Source organism: Enhydra lutris, unplaced genomic scaffold (assembly GCF_002288905.1).
Source record: "Enhydra lutris kenyoni isolate GAN:26980312 unplaced genomic scaffold, ASM228890v2 scaffoldscaffold92, whole genome shotgun sequence".
In the NCBI taxonomy this organism is placed as follows: domain Eukaryota; kingdom Metazoa; phylum Chordata; class Mammalia; order Carnivora; family Mustelidae; genus Enhydra; species Enhydra lutris.
In genome coordinates, this window is record NW_019154176.1 from 2,740,784 (window position 1) to 2,753,223 (window position 12,440).

The 12,440-nt window shown below is 55.8% G+C and overlaps 1 protein-coding gene across 7 annotated transcripts in view; it reads right to left on the reverse strand.

The window, feature by feature from the left end:
- Positions 1-12,440, reverse strand: part of LOC111162433 (dynamin 2) — an 83,609-nt gene that overhangs the window by 38,764 nt on the left and 32,405 nt on the right. For all 7 annotated transcript variants that reach the window (XM_022526849.1, XM_022526848.1, XM_022526846.1 and 4 more), the window contains exons 3-5: positions 4,589-4,738; positions 3,232-3,435; positions 597-695 (exon numbers count right to left, since the gene is read on the reverse strand). In XM_022526849.1, the coding sequence (XP_022382557.1) occupies positions 597-695; positions 3,232-3,435; positions 4,589-4,738 (453 nt within the window). The remainder of the gene's footprint in view (positions 1-596; positions 696-3,231; positions 3,436-4,588; positions 4,739-12,440) is intronic.

A 12,440-nucleotide genomic window follows, 5' to 3' on the forward strand; every position in this document is an offset into this window, starting at 1 on the left:
GCATGTGGGTGGTACAGTCAGTTAAGCATCCAACCCTGGTGTCAGCTCAGGTCACAATCTCAGGGTCATGCGATCGAGCTGTGCATTGGGCTCCAACCTCAAAGCAGAGTCTGCTCTGCTCCCTCTGCCCACCACCCCTCCTCTTGCAAATAAATAAATTGAAACAAAGAAAGGAAGGGAGCGAGGGAAGAAGGAAGGAAAGAGGCAGGGAGGGAAGGAAGGAAGGAAGGAAGCAAACAATTAATTAATTACGCATCCTGGGGAACGTTTTCGGAGGAGAGCCCTGAAGTATAAACTGGTCGGAGACGCTGTGCTAGGGAAGACTGTGGTGTCCTTTCTCTGTAGGCCTGTTTATGTCCCCGAAGCGAGCAGGTGTTAACTGTGTAACTGGGAAGTCAATGTGTACAAATCAGAAGAAAAAGATACACAGGAAACAGTAGTTACTCCCGGCACCGGGGAAACAGGCAGCAGTGGGTGCTTGTGTGTGTACTTCCTGGCATTGGTCCAGGTTTCAGGAACGATAAGGACAAAAACATTATTGTCTGAACCTCCTCCCTGCCACTGCGCCCCACCCCCAGCTCCGCACCCAAGCGCACCTCTTCTCAAGGGGAGCAGCTTGTTCTCCAGGACGTCCCTGGCGTCAGTGCCTTCGTCCATCAGGTCGAGCTTTGTGATGACGCCAATGGTCCGCAGGCCTGAAAGAGCCCAGAGGTCAGAGGATGCTGTGAGGGAGGAGCTTGGGCTGGCAGCTTTGGGCAGGGGTCCCCACTTCCAGGTGTGGGACCTGGGACAAGCCATAACATCACCTGCCTGGACCCCAGTTTCCCTCATGTCAAGTGAAGACAACAGCCACACCAGTCTCAGAGTCCATGAAGACACACTGGCTTGTGACAGACGCATAGTAAATACTGGCCACCATCATTGTCATTCCTGTGACCTGCTGACAGTGTCTCGCTGCCACAGTGTCAGGGGGAGACCTCGTGGAAACTCAAAATCCCGGCTCAGTCTCCATGCTGCGCTGAGTTAGCTGCAGAGTCCCAACATCATACACAAACCCACGGCGACTGTTTCTAGGGTTACCTTGCACCTGAATGGCCAAAATTCCACTCTGGAAACCACCTCATCAGATTCCTCCTATCCCTTGGTCAACTCGCGAATCAAGGGAAACCCTCTAAGCAAAGCTGCTCGCCTACAGATCAGTGGCCCCCGGCAGGCCTACAGATCCCCTCTGCGATGGCGCCCATGGATGTGTGGGTGTGTGCGTACGTGTGAACCACATGAAGCCCAGGGAGATCCTCAGAGGATGCGAAGGGGTCTTTGAGGGGCTGACAGTTGCTCTCCCTGGCACCCCTACCTGTTCACACTCAGCCGTGAGCCTGTGAGCTGCCATCACCTTTCTGGAGGGCAGAGGGGCCACAGCTGTGAACACCCACAAAGCTTGTGCCAGGCTGGGAGGGGAGAGGCAGAGGGAGGGAGGATATGGGACCACAGAGGGGGTCTCGGGGCCCGGACTCTATTGGAAATGCTGGATTTCACTGGAGCATTATTTACAAAAGACCAGAAACAATACACATGTTCAAGAACAAAGAAGAGTCAACAATGGGCAGCTTGGTGGGTGCTGTGTACACGCATCCCACTGGTAACAAGGAAACGTGCATACGCAGCACAGAAAAATAAGGAAAGGTCACCTTATCACCGCATTTTTTTTAAATGTTGAGTTTACGTGGGAGAACAAACTATGTGAGACTATTTACAAGGTGTGGCCAGTGATACCTCCTGGGAGAAGGAAAGCGGTCACTTTCTTAGGTTCTGTGTTTTACAACAGTGACATTTTGGGGGTAAAAATTACAAACACTTCCAAAAACAGAAGAGCTAACATCAAGTTCACAAGTGTAACTGAACCCACATCCATTTCCTCAGCACCCAATCAAGCCACTGTGGCATCTCTGTCACAATCAGGCTCTATCCCATGGGACTGGATGGGGGGCGCACAGGGAGGCTGAGTGGGGCGCGCCGGATAGGGGTAGCCTCTCCTAGGAGACCATGCCTGGGGTGACCCTGGGGACACAGCGTCCCCTTCGCTGGACAAAGATACTCAGAACACAGTCCTCAACTCTGAAAAGCTCGCAGTCCACAGTGCAAAAGGGCCGTCAGTTCCTACCCCTCCCCGAGCCATCCTCGGGCCAGACCGGAACCGGAAGCCAGGGAGCAAAGTGCCAGAGCCTGTCTTTCCCCATCTCCTCCCTGGTCCCTGACTCCCTCCAAAACAATATGGAATCAGGCAGTCAGAGGGCATTTCACAAACCGTATTTCAGTGTGTGTCCCCCTCCACAACCACCAACACATGCAGGACACACCCAGGTTCCCACAGCAGCCACCAAGGCCCCTGGGATGGTCCCACCCCCCACGTCGCCTCCTCTGCCCCAGTCACAATGGCCTCCTTGCCATCTCCTGGGCACCCCAGGCTCAAATCAAGCCCAGCCTATTTAGCATCACTGGCCATTTCCCTGGATTTTGCCTCTTTTCATCATTTGCCATTCTGGTCTTGCCCGAAACCTCACATCTTCAGAGACCTCTGACCCCCACCTCCTACCCCAGCCACTCTCTCAAAGGGTTAGATTTTCCTCCAGTGCTTGCTTCTGGCTGAAACTGCCCCACCTGCTTATTTTCTTACGGTTTTCTGTCTCCCTCCCTGGAACATCAACTCACCAGGGCAGGAGCCCCTGTCAACTTTGTCCCCTACAGGGTCCCCAAGGCCAAAATACAGAGCCTGGCATATAGCAGGTACTTAACTGACATGTACTTAATCAATGGTCCAAGGAAAAGTTTGACCCAGAATGCCCCGAGCCAGAGACGCCACAGTCCACACTGATCCCTATCGTCCCATCGGACTTCATTAACTCATCCCCCTTTTACCTTCTCTGCCTGGCCCCTGAACATTACAGGGACCTCTCCAGTCCTCGGAGGAGCTCTACAGGCTAGGACTGCTGTTGCCATTTTGACAGAAGGGGACCAAGCCAAGGAGAAATGCCCAGCTGCCGCACAACAGCCTCTTGGGCAGTCCGTCGGCCCTGCTGGTCCCCAAAGGAGAGGCTGTATCCCTGGAGGGCCTTTTCCTAGGGGTCATAGGCCAAAGGCAACACGACTGACCTAGAATCAAGGATGCTGGGCAAGCTGCCATGCTCCCAGGCCCTCGGAAGGGGAACGCCTACTGTGGGGCTCTGTGGTTACCTTGTGGGTCGACCTCCTTGGCCAGCTTGAGGGCGTCCGAGTTGGCCAGGTCCATGTTGGCAGGGGTGACAGCGAGGATGAGACTGCTTTCCCGGCTGATGAACTGTAGGATCATGTCCTTGATCTGGTACTCGATATCTGGGGGCTGGTCCCCCACGGGTACCTTGGTGATACCCGGGAGGTCGATGAGGGTCAGGTTCAACACTGAGAGGAAACCAGAGGGAAAGGTCATCAGAGGCAGAAGAGGGGAGGCAGGCAAAGCCCCAAGGCCCCGTAGCTATCCAGCCTGCTTCCCTAAGTGCTGGGGGGTCAGGCCGCAGGAGTCCTCCCGCCCTCCGACCAGATCACTCCTTTTGATCCAGTAGCTCCTCTTCAAGGCCCCCTCCTACAGGCAGCCTCCCTCTAGTGCAGCGACACAGTTCTAAATCGGTACGTTTGCACTGGCAGCCTGGAATTGCTCTCTGTGGCTAAATAAATTTTGGCCCATTGATGCAGCCGTGACCAAAGGCTGCTATTTGCCAGTGCTTACCATAAAAAACAAAAAGATGATACTCTGATAAGAGACACACTGAGATGTATTCCTGCCAAGAAGAGGCATTTTACATTATGCTACAATCTGAGTAAAAGTGGTAAAACACACTAGCATGAAACACACACGCAAACACGATGGTAACTACTGACTCGGCCATTAGAATACAAGATATGTTCGTGATACTGAAGGCTCCAGGGTAGGCTTTTGCTCAATCCCCTTTCATGATTTTTGAATTTCTGTGCTGTGTAGAGGCATCATCTATTCAGAAATAGGTCGATTTAAAAACTCATCGCCAAGGACTCACGCTGAGGAGTTCCGAGTCTGCTGGAATATTCTCCGAATGCCATCTCCGTTAGCAATCTATGCCCTGGGGCCACAAGTCGTACTTGGTGGCAAGCTGCTCTAGGTCACTGATGGGAGTTTTAAAATCAGAATATTTTGCAGAGAAGTTTGACTTTCTGGCTCCTCTGCAAGGCCTGGAAGACCTGGTTACCCTGGGCCGGTCTCCTTATGTGGCCGCCAGGACCTGGGAGCCACACAGCAGCCACCCCTTTCCACAGGGGCATACAGCTGCAAATTGCCCCAGTCCCCACCACGCCTGACAGTCTTCCCAGCATGCTGTGTTTCCTGAGAGCTGAGACTGATTCCTCAGCACCATGTTCCTATTAAAAAAACGGGAAGCCCGAGACCAAGAGGGCTGTGTGCATGTGAAGAATGGAAGGGGTCCTATTTCTTGTGAGAGCATAGCCGACCCCACCCACAAGCGGCACAGAGTCGGCTCCCCTCCACCACGACACCCAAACGGTCTGCGCCGGTGCTGCCTACCGTGGGGCGAGTAGACCCGCAGGTTGATGGGCACTGGGGAGATGCCTTTGTTGGTCCCCGTGACCCTGTCGGTCTCCGCTTCGATCTCCTGCCGGACTTCATCAAAGTCTGTAAACTTTTTGGACTTACAGTGCAAAAACTCAGCATATTCTGAAAAAGGAAGAAAGATGCTTGAAATGAGAAAGAGAAGCCGTCTCACTCGCGGGCAGGGAGCTGATGGCCTTCTGGGACAGGTGCCTTGTCAAGCAGAGAAAGCGAAGGGTCAGTCATAGTGGCTCCAGGAATTTGGGGAGCAACAGATTCATTCTCAGAGAAAGAGATCTGCAGGCGCGCCCCATCAGCCGGGCCTCCTCCCAGACCTCGGGATTCCTCAAGGAACAAAAACCAGCAAAGACCCTGTCCCCAGGGAGGGAACAGAAACTCTCATGAAGTATTTTGTGAAATGACAGGTCAGGACGCGCTATGAGAAAAACAAAACAAAAAACCAAGAGGTTTTTTGACAAAAGCAGTTGTCACTTTCGCACGAACAGGACAGAAGGGGAAATACGGGCACGTGTCACCGGACAGCAGGTGGGGTACGCATGAGGAAGCTGCCTCATTGGTGTTCTCCGTGAGACCAAGTCTGGAATCGTGAGGCGGAAACTCCCTCGCTGTGGGTCAAAGGAGACGCAGGCCACTGTCCCAGTGGGATCCTGGGCTGCCGGCACTGTCCAGCTCGCCAAGATGCCAGACGCATGTCCCTGGGACCCATCTGTCCCTCCTCCCCAAGCACCTGCAGTGTGGGGAACAGGGAGCCACCAAAGCCCATCTCACTGTCTCTCTTCCCCTCCTGGCCATTGGCAGGGCCCCCCACCTAGACATGAGGCCCTCAGGAGAACTTCTGGGCAGGGCCTCAACTGGACAGAGGAGGTCTCTCCATGCCTTCTGAGCCGAGTGACCCCGACAACTAGTACCGGGCCCCTCAGCTCTGGGATAGAGCAAGAACAGAACATGTTTGTCCTCAGATGTAAGGACAGAGCCTACTGGTGCTTGCTGTAAAATTCTTCAACTTTCCCGTATGTTCCCATTTTTGCGGTCAATGTTGGGGAGGGGGGACCCCGTAGGCTTAGAGACCACGGGTCTGTGGTGATGATTAAAAAACAAACAAACAAACAAACAAACAAAAAAACAGAAGTCAGACATGCTGGCAAACAGCCCAAAGGACCAGACGACTACAGAGAGGCTGCGTCCTAAGAGGAAAGAACGAGAAATCACCTCGGTGTCCACCAGGAGGAGACCTGGCTACACAAATCCCAGCACAGACATGCCATCAGCTGCCTCAAGAGGGGACGGACATGGAGCCTGACAGAGGAGGCCTGGCAAGAATGGAATGCCAAGAGGCTAGCCACCCCATCACCGTGACCTAACCAACCGCAGCCCATGTTCAGCCCCTGCGGGCTCCCACCCAGCCCTGTGCGCGTGCCCGCGTGCTCCCCCAGGCCCCTCGGAGCGAGCACCGGGGCAGCAGGCGTCTGTGCCGTGCAGGAGGAACCTGAGGCCCACAGAGGGGAAGCAACTTGGCCCAAGCTCAGTGGCAGAGCTGCGATTCCGACTTCAGCTCATCTGTCTCCAGGTAGTGGCTCTCAGGTCACGTGGTCTTTGTGAGCTCCGCATCACCCCCCACCCCAAGGCTCTTAGCCTCTCTGAACCTCTGCATCGGGGACCCGGGGGACTCCGTGGGCTCAGATCACGGAGAACCACCTCCACCGTGGGCACTGGCCACTTGGGGACAGGGGCAACGAGGACACTGCCAGCATGGGCACCCCCACCCCACCCCCATCAGCTGACCCAGTTCCCAAGGACAGTCACGCTCGAGCCCTCCACAGGGACAAGAGGAAACGCTTGGCTGCTCTTCCGGCAGCAGCCTCCAAAAATGGAACAGTCCCCCAACCCCCCACAGCATACCTCAGTTCTCATCCGGCTCAGGGCCCTGGGCTCAGCACCCGCAAGAGACCATCCCCCTTCCAGGAGCACAGCCACAGGATGCAGGCCCTCTGGCTTGTACATTGGGCCCTGGAGGCCTGGTGCCTAGAAGGCCCACTCCCACCCCTTCCTCCCCCAGGGCCTGCCTGCCCGCTGCCTCTCGCAGGAAGCCTTTCTAAACTCCAGGCCACCGGACCCTCATCCTATATCTTGGGCCTCCTCCCCCCATCAGAGCCACGTCACCCTGGGATGGTGTTTATGGGACCACGACCTGCTGGCTGTGACCCATGGAGTCCAGTGTACGCTGGCCGTCGCCCCTTCTGCTGACCCCTTCGTCTTCAGGAGGTGTAGACGGTGCCAGAAAGCCATGGCTTCTCCCCTGGGAACTGGGAGGCAGCACACCCTCTGTGCCTGACAGGAAGGTTCAGGAGCCTGCCAGGACCATCCCTCACTCCATACTTTACTGCGCTCCTTGTTACTTTGGAACCACGTGCCAAGATTCCAGGGTTGATACTAATCTTCAAAAGCTCCCACCAAGCCTGCCTTCCCCCCACAGCACTGACCCTCTTAAAGCCAGACCTCGGCCCTCCTTTCCTCAGAACCCTCCACAGCTCCCTACTCACCACCTCCCCAGAACCCTACAAAATTTCCTTCTCCCCAGCTTCTGACTTCAACTCATTCCCCTCCAGCCAGCCACTCGGGTCTTCTGCCCAGGACCTTTGCACTGGCTCTTCTGCCTCCAGGCTCTCTCCCTAACCTCCTTTAGGTTCAAGTGTCACCTTCTCCATGAGGCATGCTCTGGCCCCCACCCAAGATGGCAAACCTCTTGAGTCTCTCTTCCTTCCCTGCCTTATGACTCTCCAAGCACTGGTCTCCTTTTAACAACACTGAACTCCTCATCCTGTGTTATTTTCCAGGTTCACCCTACAGGGCAGGGATCGCAATCACTCTGTGTCCCTGGGCTCCCTCTGGGTATTCCTACTGACCTGCTCAATTATTGTACGTATGACTAAATGACTATCAGAAAGACAATGTGGTCCCTGCCTCGGCTTCTCTAAGTGGGCCCAACACCAAGGCCACCGAGCTGAGTAGATGGGAGACCGGACAGGGACTGAGTCTGGCAAGACCACCTGCTGTTTTTTCCTCCCTCTTTCTCCCCTGCTCCCTCCTTCCTTCCCAAGATCTTGACGCTAAAGGCCCAGTCCTGAACTGGGCTCCTGGTCTGGTCCAAGCGTGTCAAAGGAGGTGGTGCCACAGACACTCCAAAGAGACCCACACAGCAGAAGCCGGGGGCGGTGGGGGGGACCTCCTGGAGGGACCAACCAGCCCGAGTCCAGCCCCAGCCCACCCCAGGGCGAGGGAGGCAGGCCAGGGCAGCGGTGGGCAGAGAGGCCGGACCTGCATCCTCTCTGAGGTGGCGACTTCCCCCCATTGCCTGAGGATGCTCTGGGCCCAGGGGGTCTGGGGAAGGAGGGGAGTCCCTGCGGACCAGATCTGCCTCTGTGCCAGTCTCCCTGTGGAGAGAACAGAAACCTGAGAAGTAGACGGGAGGGGCTCTGCCTGGGGCTCCACAGTGCTGTATGAGCTGGAATGCTGATGATTTTTTAATGATCCCCTGTCGCAAAGAATAAGTCAGAGGCCTGAAGGCTGAGCTCAGAGCCTGTGATGCCTGGAGACTTCCTCTCAACTCCTTCCCAGCAGCCAAAGTGGAGGTGCCCACAGCAGAGCTGCTCGGCGCTGTCCCCAGCCTGACTGCTGCATAACTGTCCCCTGCTGGTGCACAGAGAACAAGGCCAGAACCCCCCTCAACCCTCGGTCCCAGAGCCCAGTGGCAGCACTGACATCCCCAGCCCCACTCCCAATGCCAGCCTGCCCTCGGAGCCAGGCCCTTCCCCAGGAGGAAGGGCAGCCCTAGAGTTTCCAAGAGACCCAGCCCCAGGGCCTGGAGCACAGCAGGAATGAAGCAAGAAGCCGGGCCCTTGTCCAGCACTCGTGCTGCTGACCCAGAGGCGCCAGCCACCCTCTCCCACCACCAGGCTTCCCACACACATCCTGACTGCTGTGCAGTGAATGCACTTGCAGTTTTTTTCTAGATAGACGTTCTGCCCTCCTTCCAGGACTTGTTCCCTCATCTCCTTTGGGTCTCAGCCCTAAACAGCCCTCAGAGGGGAGGCCCACCCTGACCACCCTGGCCCCTCCCCCCAGACTCTCCCCCCACCACACCCCTGTGCCCAGGTGTCCCTGCTAAGGCCGGAGCAGCTCTCTCGGGTGCCTGGTAGCTAGTAGGTGCTTAATAAAAATGACTGAGTGACCTATTAATTCAAAGTCATTAGGAGTTGCAGCCTAAGACCACATCACCCTGAGTCCCAAGCAGGTCCCCACTGTGCTCTGGGCATCTTCCAGGCCCTTCGGGAAGGTGTCCTCAGAAGGTAGATGACAAGCACGTGCTGCCACCTTCGGGGTAATGGGCAACCCGGGGCACAAGGAAACAGCCCCAAGATAGTGGCCGCAATTCCCTCAGGCCTGGCTTCCCAACAAGTCCTTGCGCCCTCCTGTTTCAAAGGAGCTGGAGGAGGCCCACAGGACACGGAAGGCACCCTCCCCACCCTACAGGCAGAGCCGGTGACAGAGCTGAAGTTGGGCTGGAACGGCTGGCCTGGGAAGGGTGAATCAGGCCCCACAATATCACATGGAGAGGGGACAGGAAGGAGAGGGGCGGCATGCCTAGCCACGCCCAGCTCGGTGCCTCAGTTCCCCTACAAGGAAATGGGACAACAGAGAACACAGCTGCGGGGCTGCTAGGAAATCAAATTCCCCCGTGCTGGTGCCGGAATTCTACAAATAGCTTAACTGCCAGTCAAGGAAATGCACAAGGCTGGCCCTCGGGTATCGGGGCTCTTTTTTTTTTTTTTTTTTTTAAGATTTATTTATTTATGTGACAGAGTGAGAGGGAGCGCAAGAGAGGGAACACAAGTAGTGGGAGTGGCAGAGGGAAAGGGAGAAGCAAGCTTCCCGCTGAGCAGGGAGCCTGATGCAAGGCTCAACCCCAGGATCCCAGGATGATGACCTGAGCAGAAGGCAGACATTCAATGACTGAGCCACCCAGGTACCCCCGCTTTTCTTGGGGGAGAGAGAGAGCGCACATGCGCACTTGGGCCCAACGGTGGGGCGGGAGGGCGGTTGGTAGCGGATGAAGGAGAGAAAGAATCCCAAGCGGACTAGAGCGGGAAGCCCAACTAGGAGATCGATCCCACGATCCTGAGATCACAATGAGCAGAAATCAAGAGTCAATCAAACACTTAAACCACCTGAGCCACCCAGGGGCGCTGGCATCTCGGGGCTTTGCATGGAGGCGCCCTGCCCGGGTCTTCATGGACATTTCCCATCCCTTCCGCGTTCTCAGTCCAGTGAGGAGAGGAACAAAAAGCTGACTCATGGCAGCAGGAGATGGGGTCCAGCTTCCCCTAACTGGGCGACGACAGGCATGCTCACCTGCGGTGGGAAGACACACCTGGGGACTCAGATATACTTGGGAGACCCTGAGTCTGATCAAACGGGTCCGAACAAGAGGAACTCTGCAGAGGCTTTAGCCAATCAAGAAGAGGCAAAGCATGTGGCACCCCCAAGCCTGCTTGGTTCTCAGGCTCCCTCTGATTCGGGACAAGTCATGCAGACCTCCCATTCTAGGACACATGCCACTGGGAGGGTGTCCTATCGTGATTTATAGTAAGAAATACATATTTGTATTTCTTCCCTCCATTTTTGACACAAGAGCTCCTAAAATCCTTGGAAAGCCCTAAGTGATAAGAGCAATAAAGGGGTCTTAACATTTCTAATAAGCCCCTTTCAACCACACATCGGTTTATGCTAATGAGGAGACTTCTGGAAAGCACTTAAGGATGGGCGCTGCTTGCCAGGGGTCCAATTTATGTGATTAGAGGAACTTTGAGCCCCTCCCTTCCCACCTCCACCTCGACAGGGCTGGAGGTTGAATCAATCACCAGTAGCTAGTGATTTAATCAGTCATGCCTGTGTAATGAGGCCTCATAAAAATCCCAAAAGGTCGGGGCTCAGAAAGCTTCCCAGCTGGAGAGCACAAGTTGGCGCTGGGAGAGGGGCGCCCCTTCCCCACACCCTGCCCTACACCTCTCTTCCCTCTGACTGTTCCCAAGTTCTATCCTTTTTACATTAACCACCGATCTAGGAAGTGAACGGTTTCCCTAAGCTCTGTGAGCCGCTCCAGCAAATGCACTGAGCCTGAGGAGGGGCCCTGGGAACCTCAGATCTGCAGCCGGGCAGTAAGGAGCTCTGGGGACATCCTGGACCCGCAGTGGGGGCAAAGGGCGACAGTCTAGTGGACCTGAGCTCTTACCCTGGGGTGTCTGACACCATCTCCAGGCAGGCAGGCGGTGTCGGAACGGAGGTAACTGTGGGCCACGCAGTCCACGTCCACTGTGAACTGGAGAACTGCTTGGTAGTGCGGGAAAAACGTCACATACACCAGAGAAAGTGACAGCCCCAGCCCCAGCTGGCATTCCGGCCAGCCCCTGCCTGGCTCGCACCAGCTCCTGGCTCTGTTTCCTCATCAGGACACAAGGCCCTTGCCCTGAGTGCTGTAGAGTCTATCGGCTTTACAGAAAAGGCCCCGCCAGGGCCAGGCTCCCAGGGAAAGGTGCCAGAGAAAGAGCTGTTGATAATCCCACCCGCCCTGCACGGGCAGAGAAGAGGCATGGCAGCAGCCCACAGGGGGTCAGGGTGCTGGGCACCAGAGAAAGCTGCGGACAAAGCACATCAGGATTCGGGGGAGGGGGGTAGAAATCATAAAGAGAATGTAAGAATAGGATGAGGTTACTAGGTACGTGGTGCTGAGGAACTCAGGTAGCAGGGATGGGATGGGGGGTGGGGGCGCTGGGCTCTCAGGAGAGGAGGACGAGGAAGGCGGGCAGGGTGTTCCAGGGAGGGGGCGCAGTGAGGGCAAAGGCCTGGAGGCATGAATGAACGAGCTGACCTTGAAGATGATGAGCACGGAGGGAAGGTGGTGGCTGCAGCTAGGGACCAGGAGGCGGCGAGGTCCCAGGGGCCAGCAAGGCCCTGTTGGGGTCAGAAGGCTTTGAGAAGGAAGCGGGGAGCCAAGCCCTGCCATCCCCTCTGGAGCCTGGGAACACCAGCCAAGGTCAAGGGCTCAGCAGGCCACATTCCAGGCAAGAACAGTCCCCACCACCCAATTTACCAGGCCAAGGGGTGGTGCCTAGGGAGAAGCAGGGTTCACACATGGACCATCAAACTTCCTGGTGGCTGTGGTTTTAGGTATTATTTTATAAAGATTTTAAGTAATCTCTACACCCAATGTGGGGCTCAAACTTATAACCCCAAGATCAAGAACTGCATGCTCTACTAAGCCAGCCAGGTGCCCCATGCGGTCTTAGGGAATTTTTAATCTAAGCAGATTAAAAGTATCAGCTCACTAAAAGCAGTGTGGACCAGAAGGTAGGCATCACTGGGTGTCACAGGCATCAAGAGCACAAAGGCCCCTGGCAGAGCCACATCATGGGATGCCAGACTGACCCCACAGGAGGCAGCAGCCACACCAAAGCTAGGGCCACAAGGGAGGTACTGCTATCACCCCATTTTACAGATGAGGAAGCGGAAGCAGAGAGAGGGAAGCCACTTGCCCCCGGCCCCAGACACTAGGGCTAGTGTGTGCTCCAGAGTCCTGCTCTCCAGAGTCAGCTGGACAAAAGTATACTCTCTAGAAGCGATGCAGCCCCACGTAGCCCCTAGAGGGCCCTCCACCAATCACCATGTCCCCCACTACGCTTAGCCTCCTCCCTTTTATTAGTGGGATGTCCCGCCTCCCACCCAGCTAGGGCACCTCTGCTGTTCATCGCCC